Source organism: Diabrotica virgifera, chromosome 1 (assembly GCF_917563875.1).
Source record: "Diabrotica virgifera virgifera chromosome 1, PGI_DIABVI_V3a".
In the NCBI taxonomy this organism is placed as follows: domain Eukaryota; kingdom Metazoa; phylum Arthropoda; class Insecta; order Coleoptera; family Chrysomelidae; genus Diabrotica; species Diabrotica virgifera.
The window spans coordinates 169,551,724-169,575,513 of NC_065443.1; the positions used below are offsets into that span (position 1 = coordinate 169,551,724).

Below are 23,790 nucleotides of genomic sequence, written 5' to 3' on the forward strand. Positions count from 1 at the left end.
CACCCTTAAAAATGAACTTTTAAAGAGTCGAAACAGTCAATAAATATAGTTAGAGTATTAGACAATCATTATGTAATGCATTTGAACAAATTTCACCCTTTTTAAGGTTTTTTATAGGTTTTAGCAATAAGGGATAGTTTTCACCCTTAAAAAATAAAAAGCGTCCATCAACAAAATATAGATTTTGAAGCAGAGGGTAAGGTGAACTTAATTCTAAATTTTCATGCAAATCGATCCATTCTGCAAAAATTGCGAGGTTTTGTCCTATTTTAAGCTTCATTACTTGGACTATATTGAATTGTAACTTTAATATACATTTAAATGACTTACCAGAGACTTCATGAGCAATGATCGATATTTGAGCAACATCAACCATGTTGATAACACCCCTCCATATTTCGGTTGGTCGTGTTATCGGTGGCGGTGATGTACTTCTAATACCGAAGTCAAATATATCCTTCTCTTTTTCGGGTGATACTGGTACTAAAATTAAAACAGTAACGCGAGATAAAAAACTATGTGCTATTATCAAAATATACTTATAAGTAGGGCGTAAGAACTTCAAGAACTGAACATATAAGATTTAACATGTTATTATACCGGGTGTCCACTTATATTTTCCCCCATTTTAACTGCCGATAACTTCTAAACGGCTTAAGATAGAAATATGCGGTTTTCGATGAAATGTTTTATTTTAGTAAAAGTTTTGTCTGAATGGATTGAATTTTTTATATCGCTTTCAAATACGAAAAGAAAAATGGCGGATTTTTGAAAAAAACGTTGTTGACTTTTTTTTAATGGAACACCCAGTATATTTTTTTGTAAACTGAAAGAAAGGTCATTCACCTATCCAGCGATATAAAGTTTTTCAAAATCGGTTGTCAAATCACTGAGTAATTAGTTTTTAAAATGAGCGGTGCAACGTGGATATCACATACCTAAATAACATAACTAAGCAAAATGATATTATGTTATGTGATTTCCACATGGCATCTTCCATTTTAAAAATTATTTGCTCAGTCATTTGACAACAGATTTAAAAAAATTTAATATCGCTGGATATGTAAATGACCGTTTTTTCAAGCTACAAAAAAATATACTGGGTGTTTCAATAAAAAAAGTCAACAACGTATTTTTTTTCCAAAAATCCGCCATTTTGTTATTTAAAAGCGACATAAAAAATGGTCAGTTACCTAAAAACTTGAAAAAACGGTCATTTCCCTATCCAACAATATAAATTTTTTTAAAATCGGTGGTCAAATGACTGAGCAATTAATTTTTAAAATGAGAGATGCAATGTGGAAATCACATATTATGTTATTTAGGTATGTGATATCCACGTTGCACCTCTCATTTTAAAAATTAATTACTCAGTGATTTGACAACCGATTTTGAAAAACTTATATTCACTGGATAGGTGAATGACCTTTCTTTCAATTTACAAAAAATATACTGGGTGTTCCATTAAAAAAAAGTCAACAACGTTTTTTTCAAAAATCCGCCATTTTTCTTTTCGTATTTGAAAGCGATATAAAAAATTGAGTCCATTCAGACAAAACTTTTACTAAAATAAAACATTTCAGCGAAAACCGCATATTTCTATCTTGAGCCGTTTAGAAGTTATAGGCAGTTAAAATGGGGGAAAATATAAGTGGACCCCGGTATAACCTGGTTATAAAAGGCGGGTACAAGATTCCACAGAATTTACCAGTTGAGCCGAGCAGGTTTGCATTCGTCTAAATTTTGATGAACGAACATTGATGAAAAATGGTATTATCTCTTGAGAAAGAAGTATTAATAATTATCATTCTGGTATGTCAACCGAAAGGTTATTATGTCGTTTTACATATTCTTTTAAAAATCGATTAATTCTTAGTCTTACAAAAAAATAGTCGAAAACAGCTCGAAAAATTTGGTTGTGTTAATTCTTATTTTAAATTTTACTTAGGCGGTAGGAGTAGAAGAGTAACTGAAGAACGTTTAGAATGGGATATTGCAATTTATGCCACTTAAATGAATGAACCATGTTTGAATAGTCAAATAGTGAAGGAAGCCGACATTTATTCACGGCAGATTGGACCCGTTTTAAAAATTCAGATATTGATATTCAGTTATTGATATATTAAGATATTCGAACTGTATTTTAATAATATATAGTTTCGACAAGATGGTTACACTGAGCACAATTTTGCAACTGTTACGAAATTAAAATTAAAAAAAAAAAAAGAATGTGTGTGTACTTTGTACGCACGTAAGAAGTTATACTTCTATTAAAATTAAACATTTGTGTACAAAATCTGACGTTTTTTAGATTTTCTACGATTCGTCAATAGAAAAGCAACTGCGGGGAGGCTCCAGTTCATAAAAAATGACGTATTAAGGTTATTGTTAATTTTTGGTATTATTTTAAGCATTAAAATTAGTTCAATATTTAAATAGAAATACAATTAAAATGTTTAAAATATATTTGTTTCATTGAAATCATAATAGTAGAAGTAGAACTTCTTACTTGCGTACAAAGTACTCTTTTTTTGTTATTAAAGTCCAAAAATATATATAAAACTATTTAAAAAGTCAGTACAACTATCAACTCACTTTTGTCTCTGTTCTCACAACTTTTAAAATACAAATTAACAACCATAATATGGATGTTATCCACAAATAAAAATAACAACACATTCTTTAACCACAGCCGCCATATTAAACAATTTTTGACATGTCATTGGAATGCCCAATCAGAGCGAACGTATAACTTCATAAAGAAGTATAACTTCAAAAAACCTAAAACTTTATAAAACAGATTTAAGATTACCGAAAATTCCAGATCGATAAAACAAGTCATCCTGGAAAACGGAAGAGGATCTTTTTAGAACATCAAGGAATTTGTGAGGCTGAAAGGGGCGAGTTTTTGAACTTTGTAAATGAAGTCAATTTTAAACTGAGAAATTGTCTTTATTTATTGGATTATCAAGTTGGATATAAATTAATACTTAATTGACTCTTCCTTCTCAATATTCACAACATCTCGGTCCTACCGGTGACCCTATCTACCAAAACAACGGGAGGGAAGGACCATACTATAATATGCAGCGTTGCAAAATGTATCTCTTGTATGTTCATTTTTCGAACTTCCAACCAACATATAAACACATGTTGGCAATTTGCATTTATTTCATTATTAGTTATTAATAGTTATTAATTACTTACAATTCTTATCCTCTTCGCTGCTATCAGCGACCCTGGGAGGAGTGGGAATAGTAACAGTTGATGAAGGCTCGTGGTCACTATCACTCTCAATTGCTAAAAAATATAAAATGGAATATATTAAAGAGCGAATGTACAGCTACTGACATTGAATAGTTTACACCCTTACATATTTAGTAGACGATTTGTTAAATTTTTGCACTTTTTACGTCAAAGTGACGTTAATTACCAATGACGGACTTAGAATAGGTTGATTAAAATTAATAAATTAATATAAAAGGTAAATAAATAAATCAAAAAATAAATGTAAAAATGAAGGTGTAAACTATTCAGCGACCGCAGCTGTACATATATGAAGAATTAGTAGTTGGTTAGTTATTAGTAATTTATTCAAAAATATTGAAACATCAAGTTAATCTATAGTAGTTTGGACGGTCATCGCAGAAAAAATGAAGTAGGTATTATTTTGAACAATAGGTGGAAGGAACATCTTGTAAGGGTAACCAGAAGAGGTGATAAGATAATGAGTGTCCAACTGAATGCAGGCAATATCAACGCGAGCATCATATGTTTCTACATCCCACGGGTAGGGTGTGAAGAACACGAAAAAAAAAAGAATTTTGGAGTGCCCTTGACTGCGAGATGCTCAAGATTCCTGTAGACGAAGTGTTTTATTGGATGTGATTTGAATGGACATATTGGTAGAGAAAGAGCGGGAATAGAAAGACTTCATGGAGATTTTGGGATGTGGATTTGCAGTGGCATGGGATTTGTCTGTGGTTAATACATTCTTTATGAAGACTGAAGACCAGTACGTTAGCTATAGTAATGGGGGAAGGGAAAGTCAGATAGATTTTGTGTTGTGTAAGAAGATGGATGTAGCTGAAATGAAAATGTTACGGTGGATGCTGGATAAGACTATAAGGGACAGGAAGAAACTCTTTAGGATCAAGGATAGAGGCGTTAGGTTAATGGAAGGAGAGGTAGAGAAAAACCGAAGATAAGATGGAAGGACTATGTGGCAGAGGACTTAAGAGAAAGGTTTAGGTGAAGACATGATAGACAGAAATGAGTGGCGAAGAAGCGTAAGGAACGGCGATCCCTAAAAAGGAAAAACCTGAGGGAGAAAAAGAAGAAGTTATAATTGATGATGACGTCATAGTAAATAGATGAATCGTATTTATGTCCCAGTGGTAAAAATTGCTGGAATATATATGTGAAAAAAAAAATGAAATGCTTATAAGGTATCTCATAGTAAGAGATAGTTAATGATGAAGGGTTGGTAGAAATAAAATAGGTGATATAAAGAATGAGAGTTGTGAAATAAGGAATGAGAGTTGCGGATGTATAAGAAAAGACAGTGACAGAAGTGGGATTTGTTTTTCCTAGTCTAGGTCTAGGTCTAGACCTGTTTAGGTCAAAGAGATTAAGTGAATTTATTGTAATTGAAAACTGGTATATAATGTTGATCGTGCATATATAGTCTTTAGTAAGTAGGAAATATTTAGATATATTAGTAATTAGAATTATCTAGAAATGAGTGAACAACTATATTGTAAGAAATAGAACTTGTATTAAAATTACAGTAAAGATGGCATATGGTAAACCACCATGAGTTTTCCCTTTAGATATTATTCAACCTTCTGGCATTCCAACTATTTGCTGGTTCCATTATTCTGTTTAAGCTACACCCAGATATTTGTCGTTTTGTACACTTCTCCAAATACTGTTTTTTGATATATTTAGAACTTTCCCATAATTCTCCTGATGTATCTGGATTTGTATATTGTGTTTATACGGCATTTTGGACATAATAAATGATAAAATGTTAACGGTAACTTCAATTTAAGTTTGTTTGTTACATGGTAACTATCACTATCTAAGAGACGAAACATTAGAATCAGGTCTTCTTCTTCTTGTGCCACTCCTATCGGAGATTGGAAATCATCAAGGCTACCCTGACCTTGTTTACAGCTGATCTAAAAAGTTCATTAGTGGTGCAGCCAAACCACTCTCTCAAATTCCGCAGTCCGCAACCACGACATTCTTCTACGGTCTAGATTCCGTTTTCCTTCTATTTTCCTTCCATTATATTTTGAAGTAACCTTCTCATCAGGTGACTCAAATATTCAATTTTCTTTATTTTATCGTTAACAAAATTTCTGGGTCTTTTCCTATCCTTCGTATTACTTCAAGGTTTGTGATTCTTTCAAGCCAACTTATCTTCAGCATTCGACGGTAGCACCACATCTCGAAACTTTCAATATTTTTTATGTTGTTCTGTTTGTGCGTCCAGGTCTCTACACCGTATAATGGCGTATTAAATACGTAGTCTCTTAGCATTCTTAATCGTAGAGGGATGCCTATATCTCTGTTGCAGAAGAATTTTCTCATCTTTATGAAGGTGGTCCTGGCAATTTCGATACGTCTTTTTATTTCATTGTTTCAGTCTCCAGTTTCGTTTATTAAAGTTTCCAAGTATTTGTAACTTGATACTTTTTTAATTTGAATGCCGTTTATGTATACTATCTAATATGTGCTGGTTGTGTCATGTTTTTACTGAAGACCATATACTTGGTTTTTTTTATATTTATGTTTATGCCATAATTGTTGCAAGCAATATTTATGTTTGTAAGTAATCGTTGTAATTCTTCTACTTTTCATGCAGAAGTACAGTGTCGTCCACGTATCGAATATTATTTACAACCTCTAGCACCAAATACCAAATAGCAAGTCACCAAATAGCAGTGGTGACAAAGTGCATCCTTGTAGTACTTACTCCTCTACGTATTTCTATTGCTTGTGGTATCTCATTTTCTATTTTGAATCAGTAGAAAGTTCAAAATATACTGTTGTAAAAACTTATATTCTAAAGGTTAAATATGTAAAGCAAATTGCTTAAAACTGGTTAAACATAAACAAAAAGCACAAAGACAAACATAAGGTTAGTTTGGTAGTGACATCATTCTAACGAACTAAAACGAATCTACACTTACCCTTACCTGGAACAATGTCTTCTTGGGGCACATGTTTCCATAACCTGTCTTCCAATGGTGGCACTATCTTACTATCAACTAATTGTTCGAGAATTTCCTTAGATTTTTTATCCAATTTTTCCGTAGTCGAAATTATATCTCTCTTATGTCTTGATGATTTGTGTGATGATTTTCTGTGCCTATCTCTCTCTTTCGATCTAGATCGTTTCTTACGATCGCTGTGTTTTCGATCACGACTTCTAGACCTTCGTCTACTTCTGTCTTTATCTCTAAAACAAGAGTTTTAGAAAATGCTTTAACCAAAAGTTCTTAATAATTCGAATATAAAAATAAAATAATTGTGTCTTCAAATAAGAATTGGAAGAATGAAGAAGCGATGATCAACTGTAGATTTAAAACTGTATTGTGTGACTTTTAATTATTGGTAAAACAAACATTGTGTCCATTAGATAGTGGTCATACACAATATGCGTGAAATTAACTAGTTTTGATGGGAAATAAGCCACAATTTTACTAAAAAAATGATTTTATTAACGTTTCTACGTCCAAATCGTATGCCGTTGTCAAAATACAAAAATATTAATGAATGTTGTTGCTTAGTAAAAAATTCTTCTAATAATTTATTTAATCTGACTGATTTATATCGGCAATTCAGACATATATTATACATTTTAAAGTATTAATACATGTCTGAATTGCCGATATAAATGAATCAGATTAAATAAATTATTAGAAGAATTTTTTACTAAGCAACAACATTTTTGTTTAATTCATTAAGATTTTTTGTATTTTGACAACGGTATCCGATTTGGACCTCAAAACGTCAATAAAATCATTTTTTTAGTAAAATTGACATTGTAGATATGACATTGACAGAACAACAATATGCATGAAAATTGACATTGTAGATATAGACATATAAGTAAATAGAAATACAATAATTGAAAATTCAAACAATCTTCATCCATAAATTCTGGCTATGAATTTGGTTAAGTCCGAAATTAGTTTTTGAATCAACAAAAAGGCGTAAATCAGATGTGACTGCCTGTTCTCACTATAGTCCATTTACTCACTGTTCTTGCTCCAAATTTTAAAGAACCGCTTGGAATAACATGAAATTTGGCATACACATAGCTAATATGTCAAAGAAGAAAAAAATGATATTTTGCCAATGTGTGCTTTTGTCCTTGTTTCATCCCTTCTGGAAGGTGAAAAATATACGTTTAAAAAAAGTCCGGATATGGATAAACTGACTAATTCTAAGCAACTTTTGCTCTATAGAGTTTTTCACAGAAGTCAATAATTTTCGAGATATTTGGGATTGAATATGTCCATTTTTCAACAAAAAAAAACACGTTTTTAGCCGGTTTTTGCAAATAAATCAAAAAGTGTTTTATCGAAAAAAACATTCCTAGCAATAATATAGCTTATACAAAAGTGAAAAATTGGCGTATGTATGAGGTCTGTAAACCTAACAGAAGCAGAGTTGTAGCTAATCAAAAACGATTCTTTTTCATCAAATTCCAAATCGAATATTTCAACGTGAAATAACCAAAACATGAAGCACTTTTCGTAGAAAACTAATTACAACTTTTACTACAAGTGTTTATAAAGTTGGTCCCTTTTTTTTTGGTTAAAAATGTCGTGAAAATCACCCCCTAATTAATACCCTAAATCAAATTAATCGTTACCGCTTCACAAGTTACTTTACTTATGTATTGTTCAATATTTGACCTGTAACTTTCATCGATTTAAAGTGCTTATTTTTGAAAAAAGCTTTTTTTTAAAATGACTTAAAAATTATTAGTGATACATACCAAAAATCTTACAAGAGTAAAAAAATGTAGGTTTTGCTTTTTTGAATATTTTGGATTTTTGGTTTTTCCGGAACACAAAAATTGGTTAAGATATGGCTGTCCAAAATTGACTTACACTCGTGAGTAGTGACTCGTTCAAGGTTTTCAACTACAGCCCTTTCAAAAATAAGGACTAAGAACCGATGAAATTTACAGATCATAATAATAACAATATACTAGGGCGGCCCGATAAGTACTTAGCGTTCAAAAGAAAAAAGAAAATTTTGGAAAAGTAGAGATTTATTTCTGAACGTAGTCTCCTTTTAGGTCGATACACTTGACCCAGCGATGCTCCATCTTCTTTAACTTGTCTGAAAAATACCTTTTGTCGTTTTCTGCAAAGAGTGTAAAGTAGGCTTTCTTGGCGGTGATGAACTCTTTCTTTGACTTAAATTTCTGCCTGGCGAGTGACTTTTCAAGTTTGGAAACAAAAAGAAGTCGTACAGACCCAAATCTGGAGAATACGTTGGTTCAACCGCAGTTTGTAGCCAAATTCCACCAATTTGGCCATGTCGATGGCGGAGGTGTGAACCGGAGCGTTGTCATGGCGGAACAGTATTTTTTTCTTTCCCAATTGGGGCTGTTTTTGCTGAAATTCGGCGTCGAATCGGGCTAATAATGCGGCATAGTAAAGAACTGTGATCGTTATGCCCTTTTCCAGGAAGTGGATATAGATCACACCTTGTAAACCCCAGATAATGGTGGACATCGCCTTTCCCGCCTATTGGACAGTCTTCGCCCAACTCGGAGCAGGTTCGCGGGGTGTATTGACTGTTCCTTGGACTCCGGTGTATACCAGTGGAACCATGTTTCGATGACGGTTATGAAACAACGTAGAAACTCATTTGGATTACGCTTAAACGGCATCAGACACTGCTCTGAAGTGGTCTCATGGCTGCGTTTGTTGTTCGAAGTTAGAAAATGCGGCAAACATCGCGCCGAAAGCTTTTTTATGCCCAAAATTTAATGCAGCATATGGCCAACGAGATCTTCTGAGACGCCTACTGTCTCAGCTATCTCACGCACCTTCAGTCGGCGGTCTATCAATACGAGATCGTGGATTTCTTTCGCGTTATCCTCAATGTAGCCGTTTTCGGGGCACCTGGAAGTGACTTATCAAAAACCGATGTGCCACCACGTTGAAACTCATTAAACAATTTTTTGACGGTTTCCATCGAAGGAGAACCAGTCACCATTTACAGCATTCAAGCGCTTTTTAATTTCGCTGCGAGATTTCCCTTCTAAAAACACGAGTTGAATCCGGACTGATTGCTCTTTTTTCCATTTTTCTAAAATCCCCAAACACGCCCGCTTACACACGCGGTCAAAACAAAACTATGAGTCCGATTTGGCTGATATTTTGACATAGGCCGTCTACAAGAATGTATTACACGATGGTAAATTTCTCTTGCGACAGTGACGCCATCGAGCGGAGAGGCTAAGTACTTATCGGACCACCCACGTAGAAGTAAAGTAACTTATGAAGCGGTAACGATTAATTTCACTTGAGATGCTAATTGGGGGTGATTTTTACGCTTTTTTTATCAAAAAAAAAACAACTTTATTTTGAGCGTAACTTGCTTACCTACTCGTTGATTCTAGAATTTTTTTTAAAACAAGAATAAAACTCTTTTTAAACGCTTTAAAAAAGTTGTGATGACTTTTCCCCGAAAAGTGCTTAATTTTGTTGTTATTTCACGTTTAAATATTCGATTTGGAATTTAACAAATAAGAACCTATTTTTCATTAGCTACTACTCTGCTTCTACTGCGTCTAGAGACCTGATTCGCGAATATTCGCATCAATCTCATCCGTGAAATTGTGCTAATGTTTTACGGATATGAATATAAAAAAAAATTAAAAATAAAATAAAATTTTTATTTTTAATTCAGTTGCAATGCGAAGGCAAAACAATCCTACTTTTCAATTAGAATACGGAGCGCAGACCAGTCCCTTGAATCGCGATTTTCGGCTCTTATTGGAGCCTCATCGGAAAGAACGTAGGCTTGTTCTCCAATGGAGAACAGATGATCTGCGCTCCGTATTCTAATTGAAAAGTAGGATTGTTTTGCATTCGCATTGAAACTGAATTAAAAATAAAAATTTTATTTTATTTTTATATTGGTCTTTACTCCTTCGAGTAACTAGGTCCATTTTCTGTTAGAATTTACCAGCTGAACAGACGGGGTCGTGAATTGTAAGTTTTTTGAATTCCCTCTTGTCTTCTTCGCTTCAGCATCCATTTGGCTTGCAAATTTTAGAAGCCTTGGAGGTGTTACCAAGGAAATGGACCAATAAGTTTTCGATTTAAAAATCTTTAATAATATTTTAATATTTTCGAAATATTATTAATAATGCTATTAGGATCGAAAACTTCATTTTAAAAAAAAATTATTTGAAGATAATATTAGGTAATCTATTCACTTCTCATATTTTTTGATTAAGGCTATGGGTACATAATCCGCAAATATTTTACGGCTATCACTACTTTTTCTATCTTTACACGGCAAATTACGTGTAGTAAAATTCACACTGGTATGGATATGTAAACATTACTCGAATGTCATTCTACTTAAAAATGCCATCATTAACTTAAAGAGATGGCTTTTGAATGTTCTTGGATAACTGTTATTTGTATAATTGCAAATTATTAATTCAGTGATAATTTTTTCACTAACTATGTATTCAATGATTGTAATAATTTATTTGTACAACAAAAACTAATACTCAATCGAGAAAAGAGTAAAAGTGTTAAAGTGATTTTTTAATAATATATTGTTACTATGGAATGCTTACAATTTTGAACATCTTTAACAACAAAATACTTGGATCACATAATATATTATCCTGATGTATTCTCTGCTTGGATCTTTCATAAATAATACACAATAAATAACTTTTTATTAAGTTCACGTCTTAAATCAATTATTTATCAAATACACTATATATCAATAGTATTTAATCAACAACTCAAAATATTCCCGATGCCATGTCACATATTTAAAATTGTCACTGAATGTCAGTGTCTGACTGACAATATGTTGACAATATTATATTCGGCTGAGTGCGTTGTAAGACAAAGATAGATTTGGAAAATATTACCACGCACATTGGCTACGGATTTTCGGCTGCAATGCTATTCAAATGGGGATTCATTTTTTTCGAATCCTGAGAAAACTAATAAATATTTTTGAAAAATTTAAACGCAGAATGAAAGACTAAATTATTACCGAGGGCAGAAAGTCCCTTAGAATAAATAAAAAGTTTATTTTGAATCAGATATTTGAAATTAAAAATTACACTAAATTTTCTTTTAGTTTTTTACCCCTGTAACTTATTAAAATAAACATTATAGAAGTTCTCAGGGACTTTCGGCCCTCGCTAATAACGTAATCTTTCATTCTGCATTTAAATTTTTCAAAAATACTTATTAGTTTTCTCAGGATTCGAAAAAAAATGAATCCCCATTTGAATAGCATTGCAGCCGAAAATACGTACCCATCCTCTTAAGAAAAGGTTAACCTCGTATAAGCAAATTATCAGCGTTTACTTATTTTATTATTTGGTATTGTATTATGTAATAAAGCGTAAGATTCAGATTGATTTACACTAAATATCAATTAACTGTTCATTATAAATTTCGAAAACATTACAAAAATCGAAAAAAAAAAAAACAGTTCATTCGCATTCGCATGCGCATTCGCGAATGTCGATAGCAGATATTCGCATTAGTATTCGCGAATGTTAAAAAAATGACATTCGTTACATCACTACTATGTGTATGCCAAATTTCATGTCAATCCAAGCGGTTCTTTAAAATCTGGAGGTTTTGCCGTATTTTACCGTACGGATTGCATTTATTTTGGTAACTGTATAATTTCGTAAGAACCGATATCACTTTTCGTTGCGATTAAACAGAAGAGCGTTAGCTCTCAATCCAATACAAACACTAAAATACTAAAAAAAAAAGGAAGCATATGGATGATGAATAATAAAAAGTACAAAAATAAATCAACACAATAAAAAATAAACAGTACGAAGCCAAGAAATATAGTAATCTATATAATAATTTAGAATTACCTGTCCCTGCTCGAAGATCGGTGACTTCGGTACTCCTTGTCTTTACTGCGATTTCGATCTCTATCTCTGTGGCTATGTTTTGTACTCTTTTTGTCACGTTCTTTAGAGGTATCCCTATTTGATTCTCCAGAGTCCAAAGTGGAACCTTCAGTTAAACTCTTAATCATTTCAGTATTATCAACTTTATTACCGGTGTCATCTTCTACAACTTGTTCCCCTACAAACAAAAAAAGTAAAATAATTATCGCTGCATATCAATGACGTTAAAAATAATCATTCTTATAAGATAATTAAATAATGTAACAAATTTCTTATTGTTCTGCATGTAGCATGTAAGCCCTCTTGCCAAACAAAAAATATCTCAACTATTGTCCAAAACAATTATCTGATACACTGTTTTTCATTTCTGTGATTAAACTATTAGGTTATTACCTCTAAAACTGTGTGTGGCTTTAGCACATTATTTTTGCAGCAATATATAATAATAATTATAAAATGTATCCGTTGCTCAACAGAATGATGTACATATTAAATATTTTTTCTCTTAAGTACCTTACAAATCACCAATGATACAGCTATACTGTCAAAGTATAATAAATTGAAAATGAATAACCATTTTCAATTTTTGATTTACATGTTTACTCTGATTGGAGTACGAAGGGAACCATTCTCGTTGGAACTTTACCGCGCTGAGCAGATGGGACGTGAATTATAAATTGTAAAATTCCCTCATCTTCCTTAGTCTCAGCATCTGTTATGGCTTGCAAATTGTAGAAACCTCGGAGGTGTTACCAGTGAAGGTTCCCATTGTTTTCAGTCTGGTAGGATGTGGAACAGCATTTTTTGGTGTTGTTTTATGTGCTATTAGATTGAAAACTTAGTCTTTTTTATAATAAATTGCTTAGAATTTGCTTAACCTTCCGTGACTAACATTGGGTCTGTGAGACGCACTACTTAGAGTTTCTACGATTATATCCAAATTGTTCGTTATGTATCTTCGGCGCCATCAGTAGCTGCCTGATGCAGGTGTATGTTTTTAGTGTTGAAGTTCGAGTCTTCAGTGTCAAGTGATTATGCAATTATCGGCAAATTTTGTCTCAGAGACCGATGGTGGACGTGACATCGATGAAAAAAATATTTATATTAACGAAAGAACGTGCAAACAAGTGCTGATAATTTAGTAACCCACTTGCCAGGAGTAAAAGGTGAAGCTATGTACAAAAAACGGTAGTGGAAAAATTGAGCTTGTTTTTCACAAATGACATGTGATATAATTGTTTTTATTTTCTTCGGTATTTTGCTAATGTTCAAGAGGATTAATAAATTAAAAATAGTTATCATTCTCGTTTAATTTCACTTCTTCAAGGAGTAAACACAACCCTACACTTGAAAGTGTGTCAATGGAAACATTTTTTTATGTCTGTCTCTGAAGCGGATGTTAGCTTTAATGTTCAGAAAACCTATGTTAGTTGCGGAAGGTTAATTAAACTCATGCTTTGAAACCTAGACGTCTTTTAATGAACATTCAAGACTGCTAACTTTTAGCATCAACGAGAATAAATCTTATATTAAAAACAGAGAATTTGATAGATCTCATAAGCAAACATAATTGGAACAATAAACATAAAATCCAATGGAAAACTGCGTTTTTCTGATATTTAGTAGAATACGTAAAATTAAGAAAACATCCATCATATTACTAACTGAAGCAAATTGTATAGCAAACTCATTGATAGAACGCAGCAAGATCTGGTTACCGATTAACAACGATTAAAATAACAGCATGTCGGAGACACATCATCAATCCACAATAAAACAATACACAACTAACAGTAAAAACACACGGATCAGAATTTGATATCCGTCGAGGATAAAACAACACTTTTAGCCCTACTAGAAGTGTAACATTGCTGATGCATCCAATTTCGAAGCACCCAATTGAAATTAACAATATTTACAGGTTTTATAAATTATGGAAAATTTTAATTAAAACATTTTTTAAAATGATTTCGGGATGGAAACTTGAAACAACAACAAAAAATAAAGTTTTTATTACAATACAGTGATGGGTGCGCTAAAAACCGGCAAAATACCGCAAAAGATGGAAAACATAATACCATTGTTTATATAGGGATAGTTGATCAGCCCAATAGGAAAATTTGTTTGATTCAAATTGAGACAGTCACCAGATGTCCCCACAATTTCTGTCAGGGTCGCAACGTCAAAATGCATAGACACCAAGTTGAATACGATCCTATTCATAACACCCAACTCGCATACATATTAAGAAAAATAAATATATATGGAAGAATATATTTAGAAATTGAATGAATGATGTCATGCTATTATATTATATAATGTATAGTAGCATGACATCATTAATTCAATTTCTAAATATATTCTTCCATGTATATTTATTTTTCTTAATATGTATGCGAGTTGGGGTGTTATGAATAGGATCGTATTCAACTTGGTGTCTATGCATTTTGACGTTGCGACCCTGACAGAAATTGTGGGGACATCTGGTGACTGTCTCAATTTGAATCAAACAAATTTTCCTATTGGGCTGACCCACTATCTCCCTATATAAACAATGATAATACCATTGTTTATATAGGGATAGTTGGTCAGCCCAATAGGAAAATTTGTTTGATTCAAATTGAGACAGTTACCAGATGTCCCCACAATTTCTGTCAGGGTCGCAACGTCAAAATGCATAGACACCAAGTTGAATACGATCCTATTCATAACACCCCAACTCGCATACATATTAAGAAAAATAAATATATATGGAAGGATATATTTAGAAATTGAATTAATGATGTCATGCTATTATATTATATATAATGTATAGTAGCATGATATCATTAATTCAATTTCTAAATATATTCTTCCATATATATTTATTTTTCTTAATATGTATGCTAGTTGGTTTGTTATGAATAGGATCGTATCCAACTTGGTGTCTATGCATTTTGACGTTGCGACCCTGACAGAAATTGTGGGGACATCTGGTGACTGTCTCAATTTGAATCAAACAAATTTTCCTATTGGGCTGACCAGCTATCTCCCTATATAAACAATGATAATACTTACGTTGTGAAAAATTATCTATAGCAACATTTAAATTTACATTACATTACATACTAAAAAGACGTATCGGAGGAGTATGATAAGTAACACTGACATTTAGAATTTTATAAAATTCTTCTGTCACAGACGTCTAAAGGTGAAAAACTATGTAATGTAAATTATTTATAGTTTCCTATCGTTAATTTTACGCCTCTACCTAGTCTCATCCCTTTTTATTTCATAATGTAGTATGTTTTCCATCTTTTGCGTCATTTTGCAGATTCTTAGCGCACTAATCACTGTATTGTTTATTCCCTTCCCCAATCCTCCCCACATAGTTTATTCCCTTATATAAAATATAGGGTCTCAGATAATTTATTGAACCAAGGCCGCAGAGTCTTTGCAGTTCTTGGATAATTACTACAATCTGTCGTATTACCCTCTAAATTTTAGAAATGGAGAGACAAAAAAGATATTTTCATGTTGACAGTTAATTCTTTTTCTGAAATGACGACCACAACTCCGAAGAAAACAGTGTACAAACTATGCGATGTCAAGAATCATGGAATAAGATAAACACAAAGCACCGACTTAGGCTATGGTTACATTGGACGCGTACTCTGACGACTAACGAGTCGGACGTACTATTGCGTAGTCGGACGACAGAAACAAACACGGGCAAATAAATAGGAACGGTTATATTGAATAAGTTATAGCCGTTAGTTTACGCACGTGTATGGACGACTAATTTCACAAAACAAACTTGTTTGTTTTTTCCTGCGGCAACGCGCGTCTGAAGGCGGATCTTGAAAAATTAATTTTGGGGGTATTTGAAAGAAAGGCATTATGGGACCAAACTAATAAAGATTATCACGATCGAGATAGGGTTCGTAAGATATGGATATCCCTGGCGACAAAAATGAAATAAAACAGTAAACATATTTGCATTATTTTTAATCTAATATTCTTATCTATCCAATTTAATCTATTTAAGACGTAAAAAATTATTTTCTAATAAAAATATTCTTCATCCTCGGTTTTCTGAACACATAGTCGCAGTTAAACGCATATAATCCGACCACCTAGTCGCACTACCAATGTCGTTCGTTTATGTCCGACTGATTGATCGTCAGACTACCATAGATATATAATACACTAGATTGCTCGCTGCTATTTTAAAATGGGTGACGTTGCGACAGAGATAAATGAGCCTATTTGGTCGGTAGTCTCTTTCTAATTCAAGAGGAATATCGACGACATGACTATCCCACTCTATTGAGTATTATGTTTTGAGAGTTCGAGCGGGTGGTGACGGGAAATGGTCTTTGGTTCATGACGTGGATAATCGTGGTTCGAATCCCATACCAACTTTACTTTTTTTTATTTTTAATTTAATCAATATTGCGTATATTTGATATTTTTACATCTGGAAAATCGACCAAGTAAATCTAGCAGATAATAAATGTATGTATAGTAAGATAATATTGGAATACATACTATAAATTAATATATAATTAAATTATACTCGTAGTATAATAATTACCAATCAATATTAGCATTTTATGGTTTCGATTTAGTATAATCCTCACATTAATAATTATTAAAAACTTTCTACTGTAAACAAAATACGTTAATAGTAGAATTGTACTTTTATTTCTTTTGTAATAAAAATAAAAAAAAATAAATAGGTACTTATTCATCATTTGAGACATATTATACAACGTATAGGACAAGAAGTCATTCTTTCTACGGACAAATAAAATTAAAACACAAAAATTATATAAACATTACAACATTTAGATATTTCTCACCGAAAAAAATAAATTCCATTTCACTCTAAGTTCACTTATCCTTAACATATTAATTTGTGAACTGCATAGGAAAATAAAAGTCGTTCGCTATTAATATAAATTCGGCCTTATTCGAATGATGTTTGTTTTGCTTCTACCTTTTTAAAAAATTGTAACAATAGTTTCATAAATAAAAATAATGTCTAATTATAATAAATCGATGGTACATTATGTTAATATTAATTATTGGTAATTTGTACGAATATTTAACAATTACTTTATACTATTCTCGTATACAGTTCTCGTCGCCACCCGCTCGAACTGTCAAAACATTTAAATAATACTCGATAGAGTACGATGATACTCCCCTTGAATTAGAAAGAGACTACCGACCAAATAGGCTCATTTATCTCTGTCGCAACCGTCACCCATTTTAAGATGGCAGGCCGCAATCTAGTGTATTATATATCTATGCAGACTACGCGTCCAATATAACCGTAGCCTTAAGCACAATTGATTCCACGTGGAACTTTAGGTGTTAAATATATTAAACTTAATGATCAATCCTTTTTATTTGTGGCAAAGAGGTTACCTAATGTCCTCTTCTCTTTTTAACGCATACATATAACATAACCTTACATTTTAATCAACCCTATATTTTCTAACATCCCGACAACACGGCAACTTTTTGCGACAATGATAATGTCAAATTGTAGGACGTGTAACGGATTTGTGCCGAAAAGACTTAATACTTGCATTGAAAGATTATAATACACAAAAAAAGAATGTGTGTGTGTACTTTGTACGCACGTAAGAAGTTATACTTCTATTATATGATTCCAACGAAATTAATATATGTACTTTAAAAGGTTTATTTATATTTTATTTAAATATTAAACTAATATTAATACTTACTACTTTCCAAACATTTTTATTAAAACAATACCAAAAATTAAAAAAATAAAAGAATAAAACACACACAAACATATTGAAAAATGCACCAAAGAAATGATTTCTGAACAATAATTGTTGGCAAAATTTTAACTAAATACGCATTTTCTGAAAAAAATTATATAACAAATATATTTACAATCATAAAAGTTATAAAAAAAAATAAAAACTTGCATTGGGATTCGAACCCGCGTGCTTAGATTTGAAATCCACTTACACAGACCCGTCACCCGACTTGACCACTTACACGTAATTGTCATGTGGGAAGGTAGACTAACTGAACATTTTACTGTTTGACAGTTCTGAATTTAATTAAATTAGTTTGATTTTTGTTTGTGTGTCCACAAAGGGAATTGAAATATTAAAATACAACAAAACATAGAGTAAGAAAACAATAGGTATATTATATGACGAGTGGTAGAAATTTTGTTGGTAATCAAATTATGTAAATCAAAACATTACCTACTAGATAGGTACATACATTTTCCAAATAGGTAAGTACCTATGTAATTTTTTATTACAATACTGAAACATTTACAATTAAGTACGTACCTGTTGCTTTTAGAAACTATTTAAAAAGTTACTACAATTATAAACTTGCTTTTGTCTGTGTCCTCACAACAATAAAAACTAATATACAATATTTGTTTATCATAACCTCCATACTGAACAATTATTGTCATGTCATTTGAACACCCAATCAGAGCAAAGCTATAATGCGTCTGCGCCGGGAAACAAGGTTTTTGATGAATTCGCACATATTAAATTTCACTCTCATCGCGCCTAAAGAAGTATAACTTCAAAAATATTATTCAAACCTAATCCCGAAATGATTCAGTTACAAACATTCTCTAAAAAGATAAACGTCCAAATATATGCACCTACTGCCGACAAAGATGAGGCCGAGATAGAAAGGTTCTACATGCAATTGAACGAAATCATAAGATCCACAAAAAAAGATGACATATTGTTGGTGATGGGAGATTTCAACGCCAAGATTGGAAAAGGAAAAGTGGATGTATGTGTGGGAGAATTTGGCTTGGGAGAAAGAAATAAAAGGGGGGACAGACTTGTCGAATTCTGCCAAAGCGAGGAGATGGTAGTAATGAATACCTTATTTAAATTACCTAAAAGAAGACTTTATACCTGAATATCACCGGCGGATTCGGAAGATCACATTGTAAGAAACCAGATAGATTACATTTTAATCAAACCCCCAGATATAAAAACACTATAAAGTCTGTGAGAACATACCACGGAGCTGACATAAATTCAGATCATAATCCATTAGTAGGCGTAATGAAGATAAAACTGAAAAAGATCCATAAACAAACAAATATACCACGATTTGATGTCTCAAATATAAAAGAAGAACCTGTACGTCAGAGGCTAAAAGCAGAAATAAATGATAACTTAAAGAAAATCAAAGACGTGATAAAAACAACAGATGTAAATGACAAATGGGACGTGATACAAGAAACGTTAGTAGAGACAGGAAAGAAGATATTACCCACAAAAATAATAAAAAAACAGAGATGGATGACTTCAGAAATCCTAGAGCTAATGGAGGAAAGAAGGAAACATAAAGGCAGGAGTAAGGCAAAATACAAGGAAATCCAGAGATTAATAGGAAAGAAAATAAGAGGCCAAATCTACCTGGCTGGCAAATCAATGTAGTGAAATAGAAGAATATTCTAAAAGTATGATAGCTTTAACATGTACAAGAAAATAAAGGAAATCACAAATACACAGCGAAAAAGGAAAGATGGCCTTCTTAAAGACATAAATGGAAAATTTATTATAGAAGTCAAAGAGAAATTAAAAAAGTGGAAGACATACATAACAGATCTGTTTGAGGATAATAGACAATAACCGGAAGAAATCGACAGCCAAACGGGACCAGAGATCATCATGGAGGAAATCGAACAAGCAATAAGAAACGCAAAAAACCGAAAAAACTGTAGGTCCAGACGAAATACCTGCGGAATTATTGAAATGTCTAGACGATGAAACTCTACCGGTACTACTGGATCTGTTTAATGAAGTATATAAAACCGGAAAAATCCCTCAGAAATGGTTGGTGTCCACCTTTGTAACAATACCAAAAACAATATACGCCAAAGATTGTTCGTACTATAGGACAATATCACTAATAAGCCATACCCTCAAAATATTTCTAAAGGTGATTCATGGAAGATTATACAGAAAGCTAGAATATGATATGGATGATACCCAATATGGGTTCCGCAAAGGACTTGGAACAAGAGAGGCATTGTTTGCGTTTAATGTCCTCTCTCAAAGATGCTTAGATATTAACCTGGATATTTATTCCTGTTTCATCGACTTCGAAAAAGCGTTCGACATTGTCCGACATGAAAAACTAATAGAATTATTGAAAAACAGAGATATAGACCGACGAGATTTACGAATTATCATCAATCTGTATTGGAATCAAAAGGCCAATATAAAGATAGAAGAACAGGAGTCCGAGAATATTGATATAAAGAGAGGAGTAAGACAGGGTTGTGTTCTGTCGCCGCTACTGTTTAACCTGTGCAGTGAAGCCATATTTCAGGAAGCGATAGCGGAGCTAAGTGATGGAATCTCTATAAACGGAAGAATAGTAAATAACATAAGATTCGCTGATGACACCGTTATAATGGCAGACACCCTGGAATCGCTACAAGAATTGCTAAATAGAATTAACGATTATTGCATTCGATACGGACTAAAAATAAACAAGAAAAAAACTAAATTTGATTGTCTCAAAAACAGAACATGGAAACGAAAGGTTAATGATAGAGCAACCCCAAATAGAAAAAATTAAAACATACAAATATCTGGGAACCTGGGTTGATGACAAAAATGACCAAAGCAAAGAAATTAACGTCTGAATTGAAACTGCAAGGCAAGCATTTATAAAAATGAAGACACTACTTACAAACAAAGACCTTCAGTTGCCTCTCAGATTGAGGGCTCTAAGATGCTACATATTTCCTATATTGCTATACGGAATAGAAGCTTGGACATTGAAGAGACAACACATAAGAAGAATAGAAGCGTTCGAAATGTGGTGTTACAGAAGAATACCTATTGAAAATTCAGTGGGTTCAAAGGATTACCAATGTTGAAGTGCTACGACGTTTAAATAAGGAGTTAAAAATTATGAAAAGTATAAAAACTAGAAAACTGGAATATTTGGGTCACATTACCAGAGGAGAAAAATATGAGTTGCTGAGAATTATTATGCAAGGAAGGATCCAAGGAAGAAGAAGCATAGGAAGAAGACGCATCTCCTGGCTGAGGAACCTTAGAAAATGGTTTAACTGTAGTTCATTACAACTATTCAGAGCAGCAGCCAACAAAGTGACCATAGCCATTATGATATCCAACCTCCGATAGGAGAGGGAACTTTAAGAAGAAGAATCCCGAAATCTTCTGTATTTTCCTATCTCTTCTTATCTTATGACATACCACATACCGCTAGTTTTCTAGCCTTAAAATTGTTTGTTGATGTTATTTTTATAGGGCTTTTCATCGATTGTCATTTGTTTCGAGCTCCTCTCATGTGTCACATAATATTAATATATCTACGTCATACGTCTTTGGTTTGTATCATTGGTATATACCAATAACATATGACGTAGGTATATTAATATTATGTGACAGATGCTCGACACAAATGACTGTGAATAAAAAGCCCTATTACTAATTACAAGTACATGATCCATCGCAAGCGATAGCCAACATATTTCAAGGAGCCATTAATACAACTGACAATAAAAGCTGATTCGAAACCACGATATGTCTCGACTTGTTCTGCATTTAGTTTATCATCAAATGATAGCAACAAGCGTGTGTAAAATGGCTAATGGCTTAGGAAAGATGGATTTACGTGAAATGAGAAGGTTGGGCGTAGAGAGGAAATGAAATAAAATTCAATGATTTTAAATAAAAACTAGTATTAAGTGTATAATTATACTTATTTATACCTTTGTGCGTCTTGAGTACATATTGTCGATTACAATTTAACAGCTCCAACTCAGATTTTTTAATCATATCCAATTGATGTTTGGCTTCCTTTTCCCTCCACTGTGCTAATTCTTGATTGGCCATATCATCCGTTGACAACCTAACCTAAAATAATCAGGAATGTTATATGGAACTTTTAAGAAAATAATCTGAAATCTTACCAGTTCATACGGTGTTATATTTTTCTCGCATATTCGTCTCCACAAAGTTTGATTTTTAACATCTTTTATATTAAAAATTAAACTTCTATATTTGTTTCTGTACTTCTGACCTGTATCCCCAAAACATTTATACAGCTGAGATTCGATTTCCAACGAAATTGATTTGACTTCTTCTTCAGATAATTTTAGGTCAGTAACACCTTTCAAACGGTTCGTCAATTGTTCAAATACGGTTTTTTGGACATTCTCTCTTATATTCTCCTGCGGTTTTTGGGGAGTGGTTTCTTCTCGGTCTTTTGTGCTATCCTAAAAATAATAGAAATATGATTCTCACTGGAAATCTAAAATACGATGGGATATATAAACTGACGAACAACAAACTTAATTAATTGCTAAACGCATCAATTTATTTAAACCTAACAACATAACCGCTGGTGGAATAATAAGAATCTAAAGCAATAATCAATTAAATACTTCTACCCCCAGCAGGTTCAAAATTAATGGAGTATAAAATAAATCATCAAAAACTCCTGGTGTGGTATGCAAAAATTAACAAGAAAAGTTTAATGTGTATTAGACTATTATCATTGTTTATATAGTAATAGTTGCTCAACGTAACGAGTAAATTTGTTTGATTCTAATTGAGACAGTCACCAGATGTCACCATCATTTCTGTCAGGGTTGCAATGTCAGGTGTAACTACGATAAATCTAAAATGCATAGGCATGACCCGAAGTCGTGTAGATACTTCGTGTCTATGCATCCAAAATGCATAGACACGAAGTTGAATACGACCCTATTCATAACACACCAACTAGCATACATATTAAGGCCATCGGTACATAATTCGCAAATATTTTACGGCTATCCCTACTTTTTCTGTCTTTACACGGCAAATTACGTGTAGTAAAATTCACACTGGTATGGATATGTAAACATTACTAGAATGTCATTCTACTTGACAACGTCATGATTAACTTTAAAGGTGAACTTTTGAATGTTCTTGGATAACTGTTATTTGTATAACTGCAAATTATTAATTTCGTTAATAAATGTGATTATTTCATTCATAGGAGATTCTGATCAATAGAAAGCTACAGAAATAAAAATTAAACTGATTATTTTTTGATGATTTTAACTTCCAATCGTAAGATATTTGATCACGTGTTTAATTCTGTCCAATCAGATTAAAATTATACTGAGAATTATCTACTGTAGAAAATTACCGATAGAATTTTTTTAAGTAGATTGTTTCTGTTGAATGGCAACAAGTTTCCTATTTTTGACAACTGTCACATTTAAGAAAATATCCATAATATACGTATTAAAAAATAATCTTACGAATATCACACGACAGTAAGAATAAATAAGAAAATAATGCTTCATTTTTACTCAAATTTGTTGTCATTGAGCAATAGCCACTCGAGCCCTGCGGGCTTTCGTGTCTATTGCCAGACAACAAATTTTCGAAAAACTGTCGCATTATTTTCAATTTATTCTCACTCTCTTGTGATATTATACCCGATAATTTTTGATAATATCCCGTCGTCAAGTATATTACGTCAGATGCCCTTCGTTGCTACAAAAAATACATTCAGTGACATTAATGACAATTAATGTTTTAAAAATTATAAAAGTGACGACTTTC

At 32.5% G+C, this 23,790-nt stretch overlaps 1 protein-coding gene across 2 annotated transcripts in view; it reads right to left on the reverse strand.

Annotated features, from left to right (window-relative positions):
- Window positions 1-23,790, reverse strand: part of LOC126878850 (death-inducer obliterator 1) — a 234,578-nt gene that overhangs the window by 100,635 nt on the left and 110,153 nt on the right. Inside the window, exons 11-16 of one of the 2 annotated variants that reach the window (XM_050641744.1) lie at window positions 22,143-22,448; window positions 21,942-22,086; window positions 12,137-12,353; window positions 6,207-6,469; window positions 3,208-3,300; window positions 331-483 (exon numbers count right to left, since the gene is read on the reverse strand). In XM_050641744.1, the coding sequence (XP_050497701.1) occupies window positions 331-483; window positions 3,208-3,300; window positions 6,207-6,469; window positions 12,137-12,353; window positions 21,942-22,086; window positions 22,143-22,448 (1,177 nt within the window). Of the gene's footprint in view, window positions 1-330; window positions 484-3,207; window positions 3,301-6,200; window positions 6,470-12,136; window positions 12,354-21,941; window positions 22,087-22,142; window positions 22,449-23,790 lie in introns of both variants that reach the window. The other variant, XM_050641743.1, reaches the window with a different exon arrangement.